The 27,160-nt window shown below is 42.3% G+C and overlaps 1 protein-coding gene across 1 annotated transcript in view; it reads left to right on the top strand.

Moving 5' to 3' along the window:
• The window catches only part of LOC126539026 (mitochondrial 2-oxoglutarate/malate carrier protein), a 34,684-nt gene that overhangs the window by 5,812 nt on the left and 1,712 nt on the right, over nt 1–27,160 (top strand). Inside the window, exons 4-9 of the mRNA XM_050185724.3 lie at nt 1,064–1,144; nt 10,668–10,790; nt 12,758–12,848; nt 13,493–13,583; nt 17,603–17,702; nt 21,937–21,988. Coding sequence (XP_050041681.1) covers nt 1,064–1,144; nt 10,668–10,790; nt 12,758–12,848; nt 13,493–13,583; nt 17,603–17,702; nt 21,937–21,988 — 538 coding nt within the window. The remainder of the gene's footprint in view (nt 1–1,063; nt 1,145–10,667; nt 10,791–12,757; nt 12,849–13,492; nt 13,584–17,602; nt 17,703–21,936; nt 21,989–27,160) is intronic.

Below are 27,160 nucleotides of genomic sequence, written 5' to 3'. Positions count from 1 at the left end.
TCAGGTCTCCACGTTATATGGAAGTCATATTCACTCAGCAGAAATTTTAACTTGCTATATGATTTTTCAAGATATCTGACGCCCAAAATGTGCCATGAAATACATACATTGGCCATCCATTTATAATAGTTTTTCAAAAGCCTTGTTTGTGCAGTGTGCGAAAAAACTTGCTGGAATGCCAGTTCTGGCAGATTTGGGGATTAATACCCCAAAACTGCTGCTAGTTTTGAGATTTGTTAGCTGAACAAGACTCCAAATTAGAAAACACTTTGTTAATTAACCAAAAGAACATTTCAATTTGTTTTACGAGTAATACTGTCTGCATCTCCACCTGAAGGTGTGTAATTGCACTATCTGGCCTTAAAAACGCCAATCAACAGTGGTATACGCTACTGCACATTTCTGGCATCACTGAGACATTAGCCCAGGCTCTTATGTCTGAGGTTTGTGCATGACCCATAACATATGCACAACCTCTACTAATGAACAATGGACTTATTCTCAAGGTGCTGACACTCAGTATCATTGTGCAGGTAAATACTATCTGAAATAGACTCCCTGTCACCATTTGAAAGTGCCTGATGATGAGGAGGAAGTGTCACCTGCAAGTGTTGTCACCACTGCAGCAGGAGATGACAAATTCATAAGAAAACTGTGTCCCAGTAAAGCCAGTGACTGGCAATGACTGTTTCTAAAATGTGCATGTTATGCAGGTGTCCCTGATGTATCGAGGCCAGGCTCTACACATAATTATGGGTGTAGAGTAAGCAAGGAGCGGGATCTCTGTACCGGATCAGTCAAGCGGCAGAAAATTGTCATATGGCATGAGTAGCACTGGCTTACGCAAGCTACCCTTCTCCCATGCAGTGGTGTATTGAGAATGTTCAGGCGGGGTTTTTTTGTTTGTTTGCATATCCTAATTCTGTGCATATCCTCAGCAATATTCTGAAAGCTGTTGCCCTTGTCGACTGACTGCCTTGTGATGTGCCTGATTGTGTCTGTTCAGATAGCACAGGCACAAGAAGGAGCAGGGAAGCGCCAATGAAAATAATTCTGCTTGCAGGCTGTCAGCTGGTTTGCTGCGCCAGGCGTCCTACACCACTGTTCGTATGGGAGTGTACACATCGCTCTTTGAGACCTTCAGGTATCTGACCACGCTGCTCGCATGTGTGTCGTAACTTTTTCATGCTTCTGTTCTTGCAAAGTGTCATCGTGCCAGTTTTCTGCATGAACAGTGATACAATAGAACATCGAAGCGCAACGAATTCTTACCATATCGGTGTTATATATTCCCCTCAGTACGTTATGAAGTTTGCTGAAGCATATGTGACTTCGGGCTGTGATTTTAAAAAAAATGTAGCACAGAAATCTTTATACTTCTAACCCTAAAATACGTGTTCTAAAGTTAAAGAAGAAACCTTATTAATGCAGCAACAAACAGTGTAGAATGTGCCAACATGCTGCTGGCTTAGATTATTTTTTCATCATTGGTGATTGTACAGAATTTGCATGTTACATGCTATGTCCAAAAGGAGCCATCAGTAAAAGTAAGAGGTGTCATCCATTATGTTATGTGTGGCTTTTATTGAATCGAATTGAATTATGGAGTTCTACGTGCCAAAACCACGCTTTGATTATGAGGCATGCCGTAGTGGGGGACTCCAGATTCATTTTTGACCACCAGGGAATCTTTAACAAGTCCCCAATACACGAGACATCGGCTTTTTTGCATTTCGCCTTCATCGAAATACAGCTGCTGCGGCCGGGATTTCATCCTGTGACCTCTTGCTTAGCAGTGCAACAGCATAGCCACTAAGCCACTGTGGTGGGCTGTAGCTTATATCTGTATACTAAGTTAAAATTCAGATCTCTAGTAATTTTTCTGTGTATTATTACTATTATTATATATTATTATATTATTATTATAGGGTGTAGACGAGCCGTATGTAAAAATACTGAAAGATATCTATAGCAGCTCCACAGCCACCATAATCCTCCATAAAGAAAGCAACAAAATCCCAATAAAGAAAGGCGTCAGGCAGGGAGATACGATCTCTCCAATGCTATTCACAGCGTGTTTACAGGAGGTACTCAGAGACCTGGATTGTGAAGAATTGGGGATAAGAGTTAATGGAGAATACCTTAGTAACTTGCGATTCGCTGATGATATTGCCTTGCTTAGTAACTCAGGGAACCAACTGCAATGCATGCTCACTGACCTGGAGAGGCAAAACAGAGGGATGGGTCTAAAAATTAATCCGCAGAAAACTAAAGTAATGTTTAACAGTCTCGGAAGAGAACAGTAGTTTACGATAGGTAGCGAGGCACTGGAAGTGGTAAGGGAATACATCTACTTAGGACAGGTAGTGACTGCGGATCCGGATCATGAGACTGAAATAATCAGAAGAATAAGAATGGGCTGGGGTGCGTTTGGCAGGCATTCTCAAATCATGAACAGCAGGTTGCTACTATTCCTCAAGAGAAAAGTATATAACAGCTGTGTCTTACCAGTACTCACTTATGGGGCAGAAACCTGGAGGCTTACAAAAAGGGTTCTGCTTAAATTGAGGACGACGCAATGAGCTATGGAAAGAAGAATGATGGGTGTAACGTTAAGGGATAAGAAAAGAGCAGATTGGGTGAGGGAACAAATCCGAGTTAATGACATCTTAGTTGAAATCAAGAAAAAGAAACGGGCATGGGCAGGACATGTAATGAGGAGGGAAGATAGCCGATGGCCATTAAGGGTTACGGACTGGATTCCAAGGGAAGGGAAGCGTAGCAGAGTGTGGCAGAAAGTTAGGTGAGCGGATGAGATTAAGAAGTTTGCAGGGATGACATGGCCACAATTAGTACATGACCGGGGTAGTTGGAGAAGTATGGGAGAGGCCTTTGCCCTGCAGTGGGCGTTACCAGGCTGATGATTATTATTATTATATATTTTTTTAAAACTGCATGTTAAAGTCATTGGCTCTTAGCCAAAATGTGAAACTTTCACCAGCTTTGGGTTCTTAGTGCGAGTGTGAAAGTGGTAGTCCCATAATTATGGTGGACTAACCCTGATAAAAAGTTTTGCTGATGGTCAAGTACAACTCTGTCTGTAAATTTTACCCTGACTGAACTCAGCAGGATTTTTTTGCACATATCTTACTGTATGCTTCTCTGTGCTGTACAATTATTTGCAATAGAAAGTGTGCCAGCATCCATTTGCTGACAACACTTTGCACAGATTAGTAATTAGTAATTGAGCTCAATTTCGTCACTGTGCACAGATTGGCATGCACATTCTGCTGCATCTTGAATATTAGACATCGCAGTAGCAGCAATGAATAAAGCTGGCGCCTTCCATCGCTCAGAGTGCCAACTGTTTTGCATTAATAGTCCATAAAAGAAATTGCATTTCTGACCCAAAATTTCTGTTTTCAGCTAGCTGGGTTGAGAAAGTAAGCACGTGGCCACATCTGGCTTTATTTTGCTGCTACATATAAGGTTACAGATAATATACATAGAATAAGTGGGGATACTCTGTACGTAATAAAGAAAGGTATAAATAGACCAGAACATGCAGCAAAGTTGTGTGAAGAAAAAGGCTAACTGTGGTGTGGTGCCCCAAGTATTGACCCCATGAACCATGTGTTCATTTGATTGTATGGTAGTGCCGCTGGTCATTTTTACTTTTCTTAGTTTTCTTCCTCATTGTTTTACATCATGTCAACACATCCCTCTGTTGCGTGTACGACTGACAGCCAAATAAGCCATCATTGCCCCTGTAAAAGGGCCCTGAACCACTTTTTATCGAAGTGGAGAAAGGCATTTTAAGTGAAAATAGGCAATTTCGGATATACTTTGCCGCAAAAAGTACTTCAATGCGTTCAGCAGCAGCGGAGTTATTGGCAGTCAAACACGGCCTCCGCTGTGCTCCCGTTCCTTCTCTCGTTCCTTGCACTGCGAAGGCTGTGGCACAGTGGGGCATGCCCACAATGCTCCACCTTCTAATTGTCACCGTGGGGCACAGTTCAAATTTCATTTTGGATGTTAATGTAGATGCTACAACTTCCGCCTTTGGTGCTTACGATGCACCAAACGTTAAGCCAAACGCGGTTGTCCTCAGCGAGCCGCAGTGTGCTTAGCCAGTGGACTCGTGGCGGCACCCTGCGGTGGCGGCGGGATCTACGCCATTTAGCTGACCACAGCTAGATGTCAGCTATCGACCAATAGCAGCCGTCTAGTGGAATGGCAAAATAGTGCGTCTGATGATGAAATAGGGCATCTAGAAGAGAGTTTGGACAGGGCCTTCTGTTGAAAAGAGAGTGTTTGAGGGAAAGCTGACTTCGCGATTCGCTTGCAAGCTCCTCGCATCACGTATGAAAGCAAAACTTGGCTGAGATGTTCTCAGCAGCGTATGCTATCCGTGGACTGTGTTATTTCACCAAGCCCGAGGGGTGGTTCAGGGCCCCTATAAGTATGTCAGGCTTTGGATTTCCTGCAACTACACCGCTAACGAGGTCAAACTAGATATGCTCTCAAGGCACGAGTGTCAAAACGTAGTTGCAAGAACAACATGATGTATGTTGCATGATTACATAATAATGAGTGATATATTGGGTATGAAGCAGTGAAAGATGCATACTTCAAAGTGTTAGTAATCCAGACAGTGGTTTCAATAATGTCTGAAGCGCAGAAAGAGACACAGATAATTTTGCATGGTATGGAGAAATGTGGCTTACGTTGTGAAAAATGAACATCTATCTTTGCTGTTGTTGGTGTATGTGTCCGAAAAAAAAGTTCTGAGCAAATTGAGTATAGCGTTCTTTCTGAAAATTCAGGTCATTAAAATGAACATTAGGAACTATAGATAGTAGCTTGTAAAGCACAGTGCCGAAGTCAAATGCAAGTAAATTATTTGCTGATAAGTTACAATTCTTATGGCCATTCCTACTGCAGCATAAACCACCACAGGCAATAAAGCATAGAGCCTGATGTGTGGAGCAGACATTATGCAACAGTGATAAGTGCTACTAATAACCAGTTATGGTATAGCCGATGTAACCATAAATAAAAGCATCATAAAGCAGAATATGAGGTCTATGAAATAAATAAAGAGATGCTTTTATGAGAGTCCTTGCAAGGCAGCCCCTTTCTTATTACGTATGAGAAATGTGATGTTAAAATATCAGATAAAGGCAATTCAGCATAAAAAGACTGCAAGTAGTCAAGGCAGCAGCACAACGCAGCAGGGGTAAATTTCTCTGATGGGAATAAAACACTTTACATTCTTTTCTTTTTTTGCTAAAGTCTATAGTTATGAAACTAAGTACCAACATTAATTAAATATTTAAGACATATAGTGTCATGAGAATACAGTGAAAACAAGACACTTGTGGATTTGGAAAGTCAGTGAAGTATGATCTGAAGAGAGAAGGTCTCAAAATTGAATCTTGAGCCACTTCTTGGCTGGTGAAAGGTTTGTGTTTTGCCACCTGTTTTCTTTCTCTTTTCCTTTCGACCAAATTTAAAAAAAAAACGTTGCCTGTGGCCAACAGCGCTGTTACATCTTTGCAGGTAGATTTCTGGAAGAGGCAGGAATTACTTCTATGAAAAATTGCAATGATCAGGTAGCTCGTTACTGAGAGAGATTCACCAATTAACTATTTGATTATTTAATTTAGGGAACATGTCAAAATTGTGAAATTGAAGTTGAGCAGTGGTGAGCTTGTGTCTGCTTAGCTGAAAACCAGAGACTGACATAACTCTCCACATACTCATCCCCAAAATCTGCTAAAATGTGCATTGAGGTTCCGGTTAAAATTGTCCACAACTGCTTAAAGGAGGCTTCTGGGAAACTGTTAACTGGAACGCCAATGTATGTTGAAGTAGATTTTGGGGATTAATATCTCAAAAAGGATGCCAGTCTTATGGTTTCTGCTAAGCCGATGTGAATCAACTACTACTTAGCTTCTTTTTCATAGTTTCAGCTAGTGTCCTAAAGTGAGTAATTAAAAATTTATTTGGTGAATATTTTAACTAGCTACCTGAACATTTCAAATTGTCATGTGAGTAATGTCTGCCTTCTCAGGTAATCCACCTGAAGAGGCCAAATTGTGCTATTTGCCCCACGAAATTTAAAAAAAGTCTGCTTGAACTGAAAAGTAAACACACAGCATATTTTTTTTAGTTTACTTCAGCCAATTCAACCGTGATTTGAAAAGAGATGTGCTCCTGGAAAGTAAATCTAATTTTCATACATTTGGCTTTCATTAATTCTATGTCAGTTAATTCAACCTACTTTTTAATGTTCAAGCATCACAAAAGCATGTCAAGCAGCTGTATACATTGGATAGATGAAGTCAAAAGCATGTACTTCTTGGGAGAACAGCATGTGTAATTACTGCAGAGTGAAACAAGAGAGAGCAGCAGGCGGCATGCAAGCATGCTAGCTGCAACACGCAAGTAAAGAGGGACCTGTGGATTCTCATAAGTCTAATGCAGTATCATTGGAAAAGTGCAATTCATCCAAAACTGATGTGCATGTTCTATTGCTGAGCACAGCTACGAGTTCTGTGAACATTAGTGCCACACATCTCTAATCCTAAAGTTGTCATCCTCCCCTTCTGAGACGCAAATGAAAGGGATAAACTACAGCGATTTCATTGCTGCTGTTTCTGGTACGATGTCTCTCCGACAATATATGCAGTAATCGGCAACATGAAATCACCAGCAGAATGCACCCCAAATACCTTTAAAATAATTTTTTTTTCCCGTTTCTTGCACCAACTTCGACGTGTATTGTACTTCTGTGTTATAGCGCACATTTTATCATTATTTGTACATTGTTTAATAAAAATCACGCACCCTTACTATAATGCCTTATGGGGAAATGTACTTTTCTGAACAAACTGAAAAAAAGAAAAGCAAATAACTACACAACCTGAAGACAGCAGTAGTGTGCAGCAGGCTGTCTTCATGTGCGGGGCAATTTCGCGAGGCTCCTGCGTCACAGCTTCTGACAGCGTGTGTAGAGCAACACTGTGTTTTATTTTCTCCCTTATCTCCTATTTCTCAAAGAACATCAGGGAAAAAAGAAAAAAACTTGCCAGACTCTAGTATCTCTTGGAGTCCCATAAATTCAATCACTGCAAACAGTAATCATGAGTCCCCAAGTCCTTGATACATTTGGGGAATCCCATGTGATCTTGAGAACAATGCTGCTGCACGCCTGGAAATAGTTGAGAGAACTCCAAGGGACTCCTGAAAATCTTTAGGCAATGCCAATAGGCTTCGCTGTCGTTTGAGGAAACCTGCAGCTTGAATGCAATAACAGGTGTGTGCTGTTTAAGCTGTTATCCAGTTGGAAGCAGGACGTGCACGGCACGTATGGTTGGCAAGCTCGCTGTGAGGTGGCCTTTGGTTGGTTGGTTCTCTTCTAAATATGGCTCACACCCACCATGGGGTATTGGCCCAGATTCGGATAGAAAGGATAGAGGCCAAGAAAGATAATGAGGGAAGTCTAAAAAAAAGAAAAAGAAAATAAAGAATTATTTTGAGATGATTATGAAAAAAGTAAAATAATGTAAAGCTCTGATAATTTAGTGAGGAAATCATCTTGAATAAAATAGAAATTTATTAGTGACTACACAGACATCCCTATGACAATTTCCAATGGAACAGGCTCCAAAAAGACAGAATATTAGAAATTAAAGAAATTCAGGTCTGCACAACGAAACTCTACTTCTAAAATAATTATTTGTATAAACATTGACTCTCCACGCCGGACTTGCGAAAGTAGATGTCCAGCGGAGCTGTCGAAAACCACCACTACAACTGCTGAGGGATGTATGCAATGCCTTATTGCTTTAGGGTAATGAGAATAATGACGATTTTGACAGCACGCCGCCGCCCATAGCAGTGCAACTAGCAACATTGAAATCAGTTGCTAGTTTGGGTCTTTTATATATCAAAGGCTAGGAAAATCACACTGCACATCACAAGCTTCCGTTGCCATGGCAGCTTGCGTGCAACAGTAATCTTTACTGGGAAATGTACGCAGGGAGTGCTACGTGCTTTGCATTTTTATCAGGAGTGCCTTATCATCAATTATGTGGTTTGGATGCTTGTTTTGTGCGTGTTTTTTATTGAAGTGTATGTTCTTCTGTATGTTGTATGCATGTTTTCAAAGAATGTATGTGCTGTTCGCTTTGCTTCGCTGAGTGCTTGAAGCCTCTGCCTTTCAGGGGTATGAGCCACTGCTCCTGGCCCTGCACTGCTGCCGGGATGGGCCCACATTTTTGGTAGCAGACACTGACACGAAAAATGATATTAAAAATGAAGCCCAACTAGAGGCTGACAGCTTTGCTGTAAAATTACACGAGGCGGCATAATAAGAAGTGACCTATTGCCTCTTCATCACTGCATGATGGGCACATGGGGGCAGGGCTAATGAGTTCCACCTGACCAACTACTTGGAGTGGGCGTGTGCTGTTTCTTGAGCGAAGTCAAGTCAGATCACTATATCCCAATAAGCGTACAACAGAATGGTTGGCCTTGTGGTGACAGCGCGTCAGACGAGCCCGACAGAAAACATGTGTCGGTGCCCAGGGCAAGCATTATCTGCCAGCTTACTCGAAATGGCTTTGGCATACTGGTTAGAATGCTCAGCCTGAAAAAGCAAGTTTGTGGTTCAACCCCGTGTTGCATATTTATTTTTACATCACATTGTGCCATACCTGAATGTAGCTGGGACATATCAATGAGCGAAGACAATCGGCCGATTTCCTTGCTTACAACTGCTGTTTGCAAATTAAAAGAATAGTTTACCATTTGCATTTGTCCTGACTGACACTGCCAAGGCAACAAGCTCTGCTTATTATGAATGGATTTAGACTCTTTGTTTTAGCCAAGTTTCATTCAGTGTTCTTCATTCGCTTGTTATGCATTTTGGGGTTTGGTGCCATTCACGCTTTTTGTTGTAACTCTCCAGAAATGGTAATTTGATGTGTATTCCCACCCTGCCCTAAGATGGTAGAATTGTGAGGCAGCCAGGACTGCATTACAAATTTCGATTTGTAGCTCCTATTGCAAAAGAAAAAGAAAACATAATAAGCTATACTCATTATTGCATAGCGACAAGATAGCATAGTAATGGCAACCAGCTTTGGACTTTCATCACATAATGTTTACAAATTTTATCACGCCTCAGAACAAGTGTGCGAGGTGATGTATGAAGTGAATTTTGAACCCAGATGAGTGAGACATCTGTGCAAACCCTCTGGACGAAATATTCTATTTGTTCTGGGCTATCTGTAGACAAGCCACACTGCTACATTGTTTAGGCCTTTGTTAAAAGTGCTATAGGATTTTTGGCCTGGACTTGGGCGGTCACCCTGGCCAGTCCTGAAACTGAAATGGAGCATTCATGGTTTTCCCAGTGCACAGCCATGTTGTTGGGTGCAGTCAGCTGCTGGCATGTGTGCCTGTGTTTGCGTAGCTTTTCACTGACGCAGCCCTCGGTCTGTTCTGTGGGCCAAGTTGCCGAGTGGAGCTGACTGCACCCAGCAACTTGGCTGCACCCCGCAAACAGTGCAACTGCTAGAAAGAAACAGAGGTGGTTGTGAGCATGAAAAGCCAGCTAGAAAGAGAGAGATCATGATGTCAAAACAGAAAGACGTGCGTAAGCACTCTTTTGATTCTGCTCTCAGACATCGAGATTTATTTTTTTAACAGACGAATGAACCTCTGAACCATCAAGAGCATCCGCATCACTGGCCAACAGATGTTGTCGCATCCCTTTGATTGACAAAGGATTTCACATTTTCTTACGACTCACATTCTTCTTTTTCTCTTCATTTGTCTGGTTTTTCTGATGTAGCTGCCCAAGTCAGCCGCTTATATTATTTATTTGTTTTAAAACATACACACATTTGACACGAAAGGAAAAGCGAGGAGCAGGCTGACAACTGCCACCGGAAGGGGCACAACGCCTACCTATTCTTCAGAAAGGAGGAGGCAGAAACATAGAAATGGAAGATAGAACTCATCCACCTATCACCTTATATAAACATTCGCTTTGCTTGAATAAAATTTGTTGGTAGTTTGCCCTCTTATACAATAGGTTGTATCATACCTTTTCATTTGTTTTGTTTCCCTGTTAAAACATAGCTTAAGAAAAAATGAACATGGACCAACTAGCCCTGTTTGTTGCTTTGATAAATAGAGAATTGTCCTGCGTTTACCATGTAATGCATAAGCGTCCCTGTCCGTCTGCCTTCTCAACCTTAGACTGTTAGTGCTTTTTTCCTAAGCTGAACATATAGTACTAATTTGCCCAGATAGCAGTTATGCTACAATGCCATGAGAATACCAACAATGCATGCCTAAGAGGGTATCATTTGCAAAATGCTGTTTCTTTAGTGTGAAGCTGCAGATCATTGCCAAAAGTTATTTCAGATAAATAAAGCTTCGACTTGACAGAAACTTCCGAGACTTCCATAACTGTACCTCTGGAAAATAGAAGACAACTGTATAGCACACGCTTGTTGAAGTGAAGGCATCAGAAACTTGCATGCTGTGTTGTCGTCCATAACAGCATGATCTTGACTGCCAGATACTCGTAGCAGCACACAGTCTCTCTGATAAGTGGTACTTAGTGACTCGATTTTTTTTGCTTGCAGTAAGGAAGGCAAGCCGCCGGGCTTCCTGGTCAAGGCATCAATTGGAATGATGGCTGGTGCAGTGGGAGCCTTCTGTGGCACGCCCGCCGAAATCTCTCTCATTCGAATGACTGCAGATGGAAGGTGAGCACGGGTAGCACGTACACTCTTACTGCTTTACAGTGAAACGTTTACATATCTGTGCAAGAGAGTAACTAAACATTGACTGTTGGTCAATTTTACTGGTTATTGTGAAGTGTTTATACATGAATCCTCAAGCAATTGCTTTGATTGCATGCATTGCACTAGGATTTCAGAAATTCAATTTTACCAAAAGAAATACAAAAATATGCAGGCCTTTATTTAACTATGATACGTGTTATGGCAAACCATGTGGTAAAAAAAGAAGTCTTCACGACAACAGCGAAGCTAGAGACAGTGGTCCACTAAAGAGCGCACCAATTCAACGCAGCTAATGGAAAGTCCGAACATGCTCTGAATCAACTAGGGAAAATGAAATCCCCTTTCCTGGAGCAGGAAAACAGGCTGTACGTTAAACAGCACAATTCACGTCATGACTTAAATGCACAAGGTGTTCCATGTCCAGTGTCCCATGCATCAGCGGGGCACACGCTGTATAGGTAGTCACATGTTTCATGCCATTTCTTGCTTTGCAATGACTGCACATTGTCATGCATTTTGCACCAATTGCTGGTCTAGGTCATCGTTCGTCCTGCCTTGCGTCAGTGTAATAGTTAGGAAAAACTAAATCTATGGTGAAGCCACGTGCCGGCAATGTGCCAGATGCAACTTCATTGAAACGAACCTCCTTTCAATGAAGTTGCATCTGGTGTGTTGTGGGGTCTCACCCATGCTCTTGGGCCAAGGGAACGAAGACACACTAGTGCAGACAGTCATAAGGGCATTTATTGCACCTTTCATACACTAATGCCTGCCAATCTAATTGCTATCCACAGAACATGCTGATGGGTGCGCAACAAGTCTAGGAAGTCCAACTCACCACGACCAGATAGCGAGTGCATATGTTCACCCCATGCTGGACATCAATGCCTGATTGTTCGTGTGTAGGGTCATGCGAACAGTGGTGCGTTCGAACGATTGTGTTTGTCCATTCTGATGTCCTGCTCATAGGCCTCGTGAGGCGATCTCGCAGCGCATGGATCGTCCACGCCACTTGCCTATCCTGAGCCAAAGAAGGAGTGCCCACACCTATCTGTGCCCGAGTAACCCCACCATCAGGTGGCGTTAGCCGAACACTCATGCCATCTCTCGTAATACACTGCAACCACACCGACCTCCGCCGGCACTGAGCTACGCGGAGAAGCTGGATTACAGGAGACGTGAGAGTCATGCGGGGAAAACAATATCAGGGGATGCATGACAGTCGAGCACCCCCACATCCCCCCAACCTTAAATCATTACATACTCCGCCGAAACATGTCACATGGTCTAACATCAGCGCTCGCTTCACGAACAAGAGGTAGTACTTGCGGTAGTGGCCACATTGAGGAAATGTTCAAGCACTGTCCGTAACATGCGTGCCGACCATGTCTCTGAGGTACACTGCTGGCGTCCATTGGTCACAGCAGCAGCTGTGCAGACTCGACTCAGAAAACAAATGCTTGAGCATTCATTTATATTATTGTTACTACCATGGACCGTAATATTAGAATTGATCTCATCAGGTAAAAATTTTTTTTTTATGCAAAATACTCTGGAGAGACATTTTCTAAGCTGTGATGTGGAGCCAAGATTTTTCTCAGATAAATTGAATTTGCTCACTTTATGAAATTTGAAGTTTGCTTTAACTTTGCGTGCGTCATACACATAAACACCTTCCAGGAATAAACTGCAGCACACAACTTGTCTATTGTGCACGCTACAAATTTCACCATAAACCTTGCAGGACCCAACAATGTTGTCTAGTGTTTGGCATGGAATGATCCATATACTAGTATTCAGAGAATGAATAGAAGAAGAATGGCTTAGAATACTGAGGATGAAACCCTTTGGTACTCAGAGTCGTTCCTGATGACTGGGTGCTACAAGAAAAGGTAGTAGTACATATATACTCGTCTTCCTCTCAACAGGTTACCACCAGCTGAGCGCAGGAACTACAAGAACGTGTTTGATGCACTTGTTCGGATGTCAAAGGAAGAAGGAGTGCTTACGCTGTGGAGGGTAAGAGAAACCGGAGGCTGTCATGAGAGCATGCACTTGTGCACTGACAGCTGGCACAGAGAGAAAAGACAAAAAAATTTGAGCAAGACCCATCTCCCGATGACTCTTGACGTTATTTGAATTAGCATTCAAACATTGTAGCGACACATCATATTGCCACAGCTTAAACGTGCCCTGTATGAGCTGTGTACGGAAGCCTGGCTCCTCTCTGACGCTTCCCTCTGGTCATGCTGCGCTACCTAGCAGTGTGCCCACAATGTCTGTGTAATCCAAAACCATATTTTTCGACGGTTACCAAAACATAGCTACTTCACCCTCGTTGCCAATTGTTAAGTGATGGGAAAATATTAGTATAGATTGTGTAGCATGTTATGGACAATCGAAAGCAACAAGTGATACACGCATGGCAATGCTGAAACTGAAATGGAATCAACAAGAGAGAGAGAGAGAGAGAGAGTCCTCAAAAGGCATGTGAAGTTTTGAAAGAGTGTTAATCGCATTAAAAAATCTTGACAAATGTCCAAACATACTACAACCTTGCACTACATTTGATTGTCTGACTGTTGAAGTAGACATGGTTACTCCTTTGGGCATGGCGCTTCCTCTGAGAACATGCTCATTCCATGCCTGGTGCTCTCCCATAGGGATGCGTACCAACAATTGGCCGAGCCATGGTTGTGAATGCTGCCCAGCTGGCCTCGTATTCTCAAGCCAAGCAACTTCTACTCAACTCAGGTAAACTGGCAGAGAAAAGCTGCCAGGTGGCTGGTTCTCATGATACACCACTGCAAATGGAATTATGCATCATGTTCATGCTTTAACATATGGGGTTCGGGAGAACTGGTGGAGACAAATTGTGCTGACTCAGCTTCTATAGAAACAAGGCAGAAGGTAAACTTAACAAAGCAGTAATTGTGACCAAAAACATTCTCAGATTCAAAATTTTTTTTTTGATACAAGTTCTTGTGTGTTAGATGAAAGCAAATATAGTAGAATTCTGTTATATTTCTGTTCCAGTTAATACAATATTTTGCTTAATTCAGTGCTGTAGGAAAGTCCTGCTTGTGGCAGTTAATGTCTGTGGGCAATGCCTTCTGTACTTGGATAAAAGAGATGACCCACATCGAGATGCCAGTATAGGTCCATATTGATATGCAGTTTCCAGTGTACATCCATGCCAATATCTCTCTGGTATGCTATTATGCGCATTGAAACTCCCAGAGACCAATCATTCACATTCATTAATTTGGTGATGTTAACTAAATACATAGTAACAGTGCAAGTGACTGCAGTTTTCAGCCTGTGCTTGAAGAGCGAGTAAGCCTATAGCGCTCTAAATCTACTGCAGCTATAACGTCATATGTTAACTCTTTGAAGACTTAAGATATGTAACATAGAGTACTGTGAGAAATGTGCAGAGGGAACAAGAGCTTGCAGTGAGTGAAAGCAAAATTTTGACTGCATACCTGCGAAATTGAACAATTTATTAATTAATGCCCAATTTTTTAGAATCATTTTTATGATCACTGTATTTGTGCCAATAATTCTACAACTGTCTATTTGAGTCCATTTTAGGACAACATTTATTGCAAAGGAATACAAATACAGTCGCTTACCAATTCTTTTATAGCTCGATTACTCTCGTAGCAGTGTCACTAACTTATAGAACTAATGTATAGTGACAACTGAAATTTTGCCCGCCATTATAGCATTGTTTTATAGATAAATTTCATAAACATTTTGTTTGTGCCACAGAATCGCTAATAAATAGTCATCATCAGTAGTCATACCATACGTAGTATATTTCGGCATATTTTGGTACTTTTTGGCATCAACGGTAGTGGTATTTTTGAAATTCTAAGGTTGGCAGGTCTGTAACTGGTAGGCCACACCACTTCAGTACAGTGCAGTAAAGGCTCTGGGTGTGCTCTGGTTGCTATACATTGTCCTAGTGCAAGCCTGCACTCGGGAAGGTGTGCCCTCGTATATGTTCCCCGATGCTGCTGGCACGAGTTCTCCAGACACGGGCGAATGCAGCAGCAATGACGACATTGCCCTTACTGTACTCAGTAGGCGCCACTTGAGTGCCATTTGAAAGGGATGCCTTAAGGCCAACTTTGAATCCACCCGTGTTGTTAGATTGCCCTGATAGAAACTTTGCAAGGTTCGTTATGTTCTGTGAAGGGGAATGAATGAATTGATGAGGAAGTCACAACCAAGGGAGATGGCCCATTCTTCTGCAACTCAATTTGTCCGTGACGGATTGTGTATGTTACAAGCATGCGCCAGCAGTCTTGGAGGTCACGCTCCGTTTGGTGCTGCTGCCCACTTTAAGAAAGAGCACCACTCAGACAGGGTGCCACCTTCCTTAAAGGGAGCCAAAAGAGCAGAGTGAAAAGCTGGGGCCACTGAGTTTCGTAATAAAAATCATGCAAGGCTTGCCAAAGTGCATTTATTTCTTGTTTAACCCCACAAAACCATAACACCATTCCACATGAAGGGAAATTAAAACAACTTGGTCACCTTTATTTTTGGCCTCAGAGAGTAGTACTGCACATTCATATAAAGAAAACAACAAACCAGCAAAATGTTTTCGAGTTACAAGTTAACTACAATGGTCAACTACAATTAATGAGTAATTAGTTTACTGAGCTAATAATATAATAATAATAGTAATATAATATATGGGGTTTTACGTGCCAAAACCACTTTATGATTATGAGGCACGCCGTAGTGGAGGACTCCGGAAATTTAGACCACCTGGGGTTCCTTAACGTGCACCTAAATCTAAGTGCACGGGTGTTTTCGCATTTCGCCCCCATCGAAATGCGGCCGCCGTGGCCGGGATTCGATCCCGTGACCTCGTGCTCAGCAGCCTAACACAGTTTACTGAGCTATTCACAACTGAAACTACACTTTAGCTAGTCAGAAACGCTACAAATTTTGTGTTAAGCTTCTCACACTTAAATCTTAACCTATCATTTCAAGGTGCCAAATTGAGCACATCAAAAATGGTACATTAGGCATTGTGGGGTCAAATACAATGTAATCAAATTTTTATTAGTATTAGTTTGCTATAGTTTACCAGATATGAAGGGACATGATACCCTCATGGGAGCTGGCAGTATATTTTCACAGTGAAAGTGCCAATCCTGTTCAATGGTTGGGTGATTGTCATGCTTAAAATGTCTCTGTCCTAAGTGAAAGTGACATTTTGGACAACTTGGAGCACTGATCTAGTGCTCTGGCTCAGCACTAAGATTTTCCTTTATTTTCATTAAATATTTCGAAAATGCAACTTTGAACAGTTGCTGAGAGCCGGAACAGCCGACTGTTATGTTGTCATTCTGTCCATGTACGAGTTGTAAAAGAAATTGTAGTCTCACTTTCAAGCCCCAGGAATTGTTGCTGAAATTGACTGAAATTGATTAGTCTGCTAGTATCGACTTTGTCAGCCATACCAAGTGTTCCTTTTTTTTGCGAAGCACTTTATTGTAAAAGAAACTGTCGTGTCTAGGCCCCTGCCATTTTTGCAGATAGGCTACTTGGCTATATAGGTGGACATTAGCAGTGAGAAAAGCTTTGACGATAAATTAGCAAATTACAAAAAATTCACTAATTACAATTTCTCAATTACTCGCTTTAGGGTGCATGTTATAGTAACTGCGAAATTGAAGTCGAGGAGTAGTGTTGTCATATCATGTGCAATCCTAACTGGAATGACTAGGCATTTTTAAACAGATTTTGTGGATGGACATCTCGCAAGTGTTGGGATTTCTGTTAAAAATGACATCTCTACACCTTGGCTTCAATTTCGCAATTACATGTGCCCTGAAGTGAGTACTTAAAAAGGTAGTCGGCACATTGTATGTAAATGGTTGGAGCCTACATATGTCAATTCTTTAACTAAAATGTTCAGCATAAAAAGGAACACCTGCTGCCATGACAGTGGTGATTCTGCAAAGCAGCTTGCCATTCGTGCCTCTTCAGATGAAGTAAGCAGATGTCGCTGTGAGCTCCCTATGACGAGAAAGTTACTGGGTAATTTTGCAAAGCTTGAAAATATTGCCTTGCGGGAGGGAGTACGAGCCATATAAAGTGTGGGTAAATTTTCTAATGGCTATCTTTCAAGAGGCAGGCAAGTATGCTTCGCAGAAAGGATATGGGACAATTGTGCAACTTTCAAGCCGCTTTCCTCCTTTCGTGTTTTTCAGCCAAAGTCTTAATCTAGGAAAGATATCACGCTATCCACAGTGTATTTCACTTCAGATGGCTGGTAGGGAGGAAGTTCATATCCTAATTGCAGACCTTAGTTTTTCAATTTACACTTTCGTTATACTACAAAAATTAAAGTTTTCAGGTAGGCTGGAAGGCATACACAGTGGTAGAGTCACGTGAAAAATTGTTTCTATTGCAACACATAGCAAAATATAGATAAGTAACTCCGCACTAGTGCATATGCTGTGTCATCAATGTAAGGCATAAAAAAACACGACTGCCCAAGTCTTGCACCATCCTAACTTGCCTTAAGATTAACCCTGGGGAATAGAACTTGTAGTAGTGACCTGCAGTATTGCATAAGCAATATACTCTCCACATTTCATTGAACCCTAGCCAGATCTTCAAAAATTCGCAATGTTGGTTGATGTGCTGCTGCAAGTTTAAGGTAATGTTACAGGGGCTGCTGCCAAGTGGCTGAGCTAAAGAACAACTGAACCAGCACAGACGTTGAGTGTGTGCTCGCTCTGTTGCAGGTTACTTCCGCGACAACATCATGTGCCACTTCGCTGCCAGCATGATCAGTGGTCTCATCACCACAGCGGCCTCCATGCCCGTGGACATTGCAAAGACCAGGTGTGTTGGCCTGTGCATGGTCCCTTCTTCTTTTCCTTTGTGCCAAGTGTAAGTACAGTGCGGTCCACCATGGGGTACACCCGAATGTTGCTCTCTCACTTTGCTGGCGCCCTATCTGCAAGTGGCTGCGGAAGCAATTTCAGTGCGCTGCTTGGCTGTGTCGAAAGGAGTCAGAGCTACCAACCACAAGTTATGTGCTGTAAGTCTAGGCGACTGTACCCTTGCGAGAGAGGAAAATCTGGACATACTCTGCACTCAAGCGCTCACTTTAATAGTGGACCCTTCTGTACGCTGAAGTTACTGCACTTGTAAAGAGAACCCTTCCACTACTTGTCGAATTGTACACATACTTTTTTCTATTCTGTAGATTTCACAGAAAGCTCATGCTAGGCTGTGAAGCCAATGCCTGCTCCGATTTCTTGGCCTGTGGAAACACAGAGTTCACATTATTCGTCCTATTCTTGGATTCACAAACTGTTTATATCATGCCACACTGTGTGCCCAGCTTTTTATGGCATAGTGTTATACACTGGTACTTACGCTTGCAGCACACACAAAATATGTAAGCATGAAGGGAATGGTTGCCGCTTCAGATTGACTTTGCGGTGTTTAAAGCAAGATTCAGGTAATAAATTGGTATGCAACAAATGTCTGGCAAGTGCATGTTATCACCATGAGAGGGAGATTCTTTAAAATGAGTTTGGTTCGTGTTCAGGCTCACGGATGAAAAAGCCACGTTTTCTTTCAGAGCTCTTTTCAACGTCACTTGGAAATGTAGAGAGGTTTGAAGGATTGACCCCGGTATTCTCATACCATCCTTGACTTGGAAGTTGTTCCTCCACTCCATGGGATGGATGGATGGATAGATGGATGGATGTTATGAGTGTTCCCTTTGGAATGGAGCGGTGGGTTGCTCCACCAAGCTCTTGCTATTATACTGCCTAATGTCCTACCTACGTTAAACAATAAAAAAAGAAAAACAAAAACACTATGAACTCCCACAAACAAATTTTCTGATACGCTATTGCGAACTGTGCTTTTGTACATCTCCGTTTTTTGTTGTTTCCTACTTTTCTTCCACCAATCCTCCAATCGCCTCTTACTAATCCCTAGTGCGGACATGTTTACTTTTCCACTGTTCTCGCTGAACCCAAGGGCTTCAAGGAGGCCAGTGGTGCCTAAATCGACCGCTGGGTAGACGTCTTCACATTCTAATAAAACAGGCTCCAGTTTCTCTAGCTTTACCGCAGCAAGCACATGCTTTTTCTTCCTTCTTATATCTCGCTTTATAGGTGCATGTTCTAAGGCATCTTGATCTCGCTACGAAAAGTAATGAGCTTCCCTTTGAGTTATCATAAATTGCTTCTTTCCTGATTTCGTTTTTTTCTCTTAAGTAGTTACTCATGGCAGGTTTCTTTTCCATTGCCGCCACCCATGAGATTATTTCAGCCTCTCTGACTTTCCACTTGACATTCTTTGTGCTGTGTTGCCCACCCTACAGGCCGCACACTTGCTGGTAAGCTTCCTAGTTCTTTTCCTCCACTGTGGATCAATGTTTTTCCCATACAGATACCTCAACACTCTCCCAGCCCATTTACTTTCTTCCGTATTCCTCAGTCGTTCTTCATACTCAATTTTCTGCGAGCTTCCCTCACTTCAAAACTAGTCCAGCCCATATCGCCCTGCACAGCTTCATTTGTAGTCTTCCCGTGAGCGCCCAATGTGAGGCGACCCACTGACCTTTGGTTCCCATCGAGTCCTGATTGTACCCCTGATTTAAAGCAAACAACCGCATTTCCAAAAGTAAGTCCTGGAACCATCACACCTTTCCACAACCTCGGAGGACCTCGTACCTATTGTATCCCCATAGCGCTCTGTGCTTCATTATGGCTGCATTTCTCTTCCCCTTCACTGTTATCGTTTTTCCTGTGTTTCCATATATCCATTGCCTTCGTTTATCCATATACCAAGGTATTTATATTCTGTTACCCGAGGTATTTCTTGGCCCTGTATCTCCACTGTCTGTTCACTGTTTTCATTGAATACCATAACACCTGATTTCCTAACACTAAATTTCAAACCTAAACTGTTGCCTTCCTGTCCTCAGATATTAGCCAGACGTTGCAAATCACTTTGCTTGTTAGCGAGCAACACAATGTCGTCCGCATAAAATAAACCTGGGAGTTGCTGCTCTATTACTGTACCTGCCTGTTTGTATGAGAGATTAAACCCAATACTTACTTGCTTCTAGCGCCCTCTCCATCCTCACCACGTACATCATAAACGGCAGCGGGGATAAAGGGCACCTCTGCCTCAGTCCCTTGTTGATATGAACTTTCTCCTTGCTCCTCATCCCTTCCCATTCAACGCAAACAGTATTTTCTAGGTAAAGCTCTCGCAAAAGCTGCAGATGACCGTCACATAAACCTTCCCCTTCCAGAATATCCCACAAAAAGTTGCGGTCTACGTTGTCATAGGCTCCTGTAATATCTAAAAAGGCCACATATAATGGTCTGCTTCCTACTTTTGATATTTCAATACACTGAGTAAGAACAAATAAGTTATCATCTAAACACCTACCTATTCTGAAGCCATTCTGAAGTTCTCCCAAAATGCCATTATTCTCTGCCCATGCTTGAAGCTTTAATTTGTTTGCCTGCATTGCTAGCCTGTATATTGCCGATGTAATGGTCAACGGTCTATACGAGTGAATTTTATCTTTCTCCCCCTTACCTTTATAAATTAAATTCATTCTACTTTGTCGCCAACTGACTGGTATTTGTCTAGCTTTTAAAGTTTTTTCCACTGCTTTCACCAGAGCTTCCTTACTTTTTGGTCCTAGTTCATTAATAAGGCTAACGGAAACCTTGTCTAACAGGAACCACCGAGTTGAGCGGAGTGCCACCTTTTGACTGAAGAAGACACTATGCTTCTCAAGAATTGATGCGGAGTGTCACTGAAGCACAGTGACGCTTTTGTCGAGGGGTGGTGTGGCCATCAACTGCCTTGAGTCGAAGTGGAGTGTTGAGTGGAGGGACATTCTAGAATTTGGGCGTAAGAGTGCAAAGACAGAACAAGATTGGAACGGAAGGGCCCACACATTAATACATCAGCTAGTGTGAAGCAGAGGCACACTATCCTAAGAATATTCAGTCTCTCTTTCCGATAGTCTAACAGGTGGCTTGCTCACGTGCATGGGGTTTATTTTCTCAATGTGAAAGGCCTCAATTTTGCACTGTGTGTATTGCCTTGCAAACAAGCTGTACAGTTACCTTGAAATCGTTCCAGAAAAAAAAAAAAATTGTCCAATGAAAATATTGAACGAAAAAAAAAAAAATCAATGAAGAACAAAAGAAATGACTGAATTCTTGCAAGTTGCCAGGTCACTACTCCTTGAGTGGTTGTGTATTTAAGTGCCCATTGCACTAAGCAAGGTTTTCTCATCTGTCATAGACAAGGCGAGCAAGGCTCGTATGCTGTAACCAAGGGCTAGATTACCTGCCACCAGGCAGATTTTGTACCACCCTTTGTTGTGCACTCTTTGCCCTTGTAAAGTTCCTTCACTTTACATACTGGACTTGCCTCATCTTTTTCCAGAAAAGGCCAGCAGAGTTTTGGGAAACATGAACCTGGATTTACTGGTATGCTTTGCCAGAAAGTAAACAAAGATTAAGCCTGGCAATTATGGGAACTGTTCCTACATAAAAACAGGCAAAGTGTGCCAACGTAGTGTAAAATCCATGACCTCATGGGCACTTCGGTGTTTGCATGAAATTTAGAGAAAGGAAAGTTTGGCTCTCCATTTTCCTGTCCTTTGTTGGCCAAATGAATGAAAATAGACTTTTGAAAGGATATTCTTTCAACAGCCTAAACTGGTTTAGTGTTTCTTTTCAGTGCACTTCTATGAAGTATACAGTGTGGTCGTGCACAGTACTGACCACTGTTAAAGGAAACATGATATTTTGTGACTGTTTGCATCTCGCCTTTGACACGAAGGCTTCATCAATAATTTTTTCACCAATAGACGGTCCACCTAAAACATCACATCAAGCACTTCTTTCCCATGAAATTGATGACACGTTGAACACTAATTAGGTGTTCCCTTTAGGAGTGGGTAATTATACGCAAACTGGAATTAAATCGGGTCCTTGCAGTTGTTCGCAGCATGGTCTATGCTGCACTTGTATTTACTTGTTTTTCTTTTGCTGAACCCATGCATCAAATTTTGTTTCAGAATTCAGAACATGAAGACAATCGATGGCAAACCAGAGTACAGGGGTGCCATTGTGAGTATTCTCCGACTCCAAAATGTTTGTTCATCCAATAACATACTACGACAATCACATTATGAAGTTATTGTTAGTTAATGGCACAAGCACAGGAGAAACTGAGATTCACATTTGCATATAGTAATAACTGGTCACCTCACATTGTAAAACATAAAAGCACTGTGTTGGGAATGATTTGATGGCAGGCGCGTAGGCAAACTTGCATGCTGCACGCTTTTACTAGCACTGCCATGGCCTACAGAAAGTACAGCCTGTACAGGTGGCAGAACATTACCGAAGATACGGGAAGGTGTGCTCGGTCAGCTTTGTGTGGCAGTGAAGGGAAAGCTATGGGAGCGGAGCTTCGGCACATTTGTTACCACGCCAAGTATTCTGGCAGCGTTTGAGGTTTCTGGGAAGGGATACCGAATGAGTGTAGCTTCGACAAGTGTCAACGTCACGTTTGACCAAAAGAAGAAACGCATAAAAGCGAGTCAAATTAACACTCGGTAGTCTATTTTGTTGTTGTAAATAAAATCTCAGCGTTAGTTTAAGCCGTGGAAGGAAATACACTGGCGAGAACGTGGGACTTGTTCCGGGAGTGCTCTCGTGTGTGCTTTGCCTCCATAGCTTTCTCTTCCATTGCCACAGAAAGTTGTTTGCAAATTATGGTAAGCGTAAGGTATGATATTGGGCTAGCTGCTGCATAGCTTCTCAAATGGGTAGAATGAAGACTTGGAGAGGAGGAAGATGAAGTAAGACAAGAGCCATTTTACAGTCGACTTTAATTCAGCTGGGGTAGGAAAGGCGATGCAAAGGAAACTTTGTGCACCTGAGTGTTGGCAAGCATGCAACCATGCAACTTATGCGCAAGCACAACCAAAGAGCAAGCAAGCGAAAGAGTGTGATCTACCCTTTTTTACCAGTGCTGTGAGTGGAAATTTAATGAGCAAAGCAGGACAGCTGCTAAGCATTTGCTTTTGCAGATGAAAATATTGCCACCCCATTCTAGTGGCTTTCCACTGCCATTCCTAGCCTTTAGAGTAGCTCTAATGGTAGGCTGAGTGCACCAGAAAGGCACTGGTGTTTGTTCTGGGCTTCCTACCTGTGCGAGGTTGAATGTTTTCTTTTCAAATGGAACGGTTGCTTTTTGAGGGCACCAAAATAAATCCCTCTGCAGCAGTTTGCTCCGCTCATGTGGATAGCGATTTTTCTATGAAGCACTACATTTATGACTAGGTCAGCTTGCAACCTTTCTTGAAGAACAAATGCTTTGATGACTAATGGTGCAATATATTAGACTGGCTTCCTTTGAACCTGTTAATAACAAAGCACATCAGCATTGCTCGCTTTGCAATGAATGAGGCAACTAGAGTGGTACTGTCAACAACCTTTTATTGAAGGTAAACAAATGGCACAATGTGTGTGTTGAAATAGTAATGCACACGCAGCTATGGATACACACGAATGAATTCACCCTGCAAAGTCAAAAGTACACATTGCTGGCTGCAATGTTAACATTATGTGCTTTAGTATTAGAAAACAGATAAAGATATTGAATTGTGCCAGTGATGCTGGGTGTGTTTTTGCCCTTGTGTTCTTCCAAATTATAAACAGAAATGTACAGCTCTTGCCAAAAGAAGCAAAGCCACTAGGAGCATGAGTGTTGCATAGTCCTGGGGTGATAACCTTATTATTTATGATGCAGCCAGGGGCGACATCCTTGAGTGATCACTTACAGGGACGCGATCACTTTTGACTATTAAACAAGATGCAGAATAAACGTCAAAAAATACGCCACTGACTAACTTGCCAGTATTTACTCGATTCTCACATGCCCCCAAATCAAATGGGAGATTACTTTCTATTTGTCCTAAGTAGAAACCTAACGTGCTCACGATTTTCAGTAAGAAAAATATGTGTTGCACAATGGTGGCCAGGTTCAAATAGTCAGCCTCGCCTCAATACATCAGTGTTATGCGGTAAAGCTTGCAAACGCCGTGAAGGCAGTTCTGTATTCGCAATTTTCTGCCAATTTTACGTGGAAGGAAGGAAAAAAAAAAAAAAGGCGCACATTAGAACTGGGTAAACACCAAACACCATTCGGAGCTACAGTTATTGCTTGAAAATATTACTGGGTAGGCCAACAATAGGCGTTTTCAACGGGACATGACATGTGTCCAACTGTCCCCTAAGCTCTGCTGAGATAGACGCTGTCACTAAAGGGGTCGCTGTTGGGGTCACCGTAGGAATCAGGTGCGTGCATGCTGACTGCTCAAGTCAAGTTTGCGTTATCTGACGAAGGCCAATATTAGAATCAAAGTAATGAAAATTTGGGCCCATAGAAATGCATGGGTGGCGGTTGGGATCGACTTAACTGGAGTTGAATTGACGGAAGACTACTGTGCTTCGATGCGTCCAATACCGAGTCGCACAAAGTCTTGAGATATTGACTGAATTTTCAAAAGCGATCACTCAAGGACATCGCCATTAGCTGCTTCATGCTGCACCCATGAAACTCTTGGTGTTGAAAAGTTCTGAAGGGCAAGGGCACAACAGGAGGCTGACTGAATATCCCAGGGTCAGCTGTATTCATGCATGCAGGGGTCTTGTTCCTTTTGAGAAAGGCTGCACATATAGTGATATATATATAATGATTGTATAGAATTTGTAATTACTAATGCAGTTATGCAAGAAGGCCAGTACCGGGCAACCTACGTCAACATATCCCTGAGAGGTCTCTCACATAGAAGAAAAATAATAAGTATCAGAATGTGAAAAGGGGAAAAAAATTGCCTGTTATAAATCTCATGTTGTATATATACCCATCCTGGGCGAAAAACAACCGGCATCTTTCTGTATCACAGCTGTCATTCATATTACAGGCACTGCTGGACAGCAAAAAATCAGCATAATTACCGAGACCCGTATAATAAGCTCTAGTCTAACACTGAGATAAAACACCAGAGACATCTGTGGTCCTTCTGAACATGGCCATTTTCAAGTAAAGTGGTCCACAGAAAATGTCATCTTTGGTCACAGTAATCCTTGGCAAACCATGGGACATCCAAATGGCACTGCAAACATTGCGATTGCAACAATACTTCTTGGTAGGAATGGCGGGGACATTGCTGTGTGGCAGAACTTCTCATGACTGTTGAAGAACTGAAAGACCATGTCACTTAAAACTAGTGTACACGCTCTTCGGTCTGCTTGAAGCAAGTTGTGTACACATGAAAGGGTCAGTACGTACACTCATCTGCAGAGTTCTCAATATGACAGCAACAACAATCAACTTTCTCTCAGCTTGTTAACATGAATCGCACCAACAAGGAAAAATGAAATGTCCCTCACATTCTTAGTGAAGCAAAGAACATAAGATAGTCGACACTGCAGCACAACCGTGGTCCACTTCTGTGAGGGTATAGTAGTCTTCACACGAATGCTTCCACAAACATTTAAACAGCATCCATCATAAGTCAGTCATACAACAGCCATTCATTTCATTTCTGTTAGGGACAGACCAGAAGCCAAGCAACACTCAACTTGTTGCTCCGCAACATTGTTTCAACAGTTGCTGACATTCTCAGCCATGATCTTAGTGAAAGACATAAGCAGCAGCCACCAGGTAATGAAGAGTAGCAGCTGTCCGAAACATGGCTACTGGATAGATTTGGAAAGCCAATCCATAACAAACACATGAACAATTTCTGAGTGGCCACAGATGATGGTGCAAAGCTGTGGAAACCAACAACAAGACAACAGATGCCTTATAAACTTAAGGAGGGATGCAGCTTAAAGCAATCGCTTATGCTGCACAAATGTTGCAGCAAGGGCAAGCAATACATACATTGCCTGTTGCATGCAACTCTGAAACCATGGAAGTGATGTCTAAAGCTCTTCTTTCTTGATCTGTGCCATCAATATGCTTTGTAAATCTTTCTCCAGGGATGCGGACAGGTTCAGATTCCTTAAACTGTGCCAAAATTGTGACAGAAACAGCTTCCTCAATTGCCCCACCAGCACCAAAACGTAAAAAATGGCTTTTCTGGCCAACACTTAGTTACCATAGATTGTGCCAGTACAATCTCATTGTGATGTGCCTAAGCAAATGCCATTTTAGGCTTGCAAGAATTACATTCACTCCCCTCTATGACTCTCTCTACATATATGTATTTATGTATATAAAACGTGAAAATTGGTGTGCAGAAGAAATGGTAGTGTAAGAACACTTAATTTTTTCGGAAGTGATGCATCCCTAGTGTTCATTTTTTTTTCTCTCGGATATTATAAAACAAACACAACAGTTTATTTTTGGTTATGCACAAGGGAAGAAATGACATGGATGATGGCAGAAGCACCCTTGTTATGGTCTTCACCATTCCTCTCTGTTTTCCATCTCCTAACTAGTTTTGTTCTGATACACACGCAGAAATGTACTGGTTCATTAGTGGCACTGAAAGGGTTAGAAATGTCTTGTAAGTCACTTGGGAGAAATGTGTAGTCATCATTCTTTGCTGCAAGTGTATGGCTCTTCATGGATTAATGCAAAAAAATCTCATTGGAAAACAAAAAGAAAGCTTGGCAATTCAACAAGAACAAGGAAAAGATAGGGAACACAATAAATGAGTATACATACATATTGCATTTGTCCCCTGTCACAGTAGGTTTCACAGTGCTATTATCACTTGCATTGCACTTGTGTGAATTATCTGACGGCGCTCACACGCAGTGAGTCAAGGAAGTTCAGTAATCTGGAAAGTTGGGCGAGTTGGTGATTAATCGTCATACCTTGGTGGTGAAGCAGCACACTGAAAAGGACAAGCAGCGAGTGTCAGATTTTCTTGTGCGTCTTGGCGTTGTCTTTGCCAGTGTGCTGCGTCACCACCAAGGTATGTCGAGTGAGGCAAGCACTTTTGTGCAAAGTGATCCCTTGTCATATGCAGCAGATCCTCCCTGCAACGTTCCTGTTGTACACCTCTTCCTGCATTTTAGTCAATCGTAACCTTCCACTGATACATGCACATAAGCATGAAATCAGTGATGACGGCTACCACTGACGAGCTGTCTCGAGTAGCTAAACAGAACATGCTCACAAGCCTGACAAGGTGCAGTGTGGCTGTGTGTGGCTAGCCAAGTGCTTTTGGCATCGAGCCCCATTCTGTGCACTCCCGATGAAGAGGGCAGAGT

The sequence above is a fragment of the Dermacentor andersoni genome, chromosome 3 (assembly GCF_023375885.2).
Source record: "Dermacentor andersoni chromosome 3, qqDerAnde1_hic_scaffold, whole genome shotgun sequence".
Lineage (NCBI taxonomy): Eukaryota > Metazoa > Arthropoda > Arachnida > Ixodida > Ixodidae > Dermacentor > Dermacentor andersoni.
This window is presented reverse-complemented; position numbering and strand designations above follow the sequence as displayed.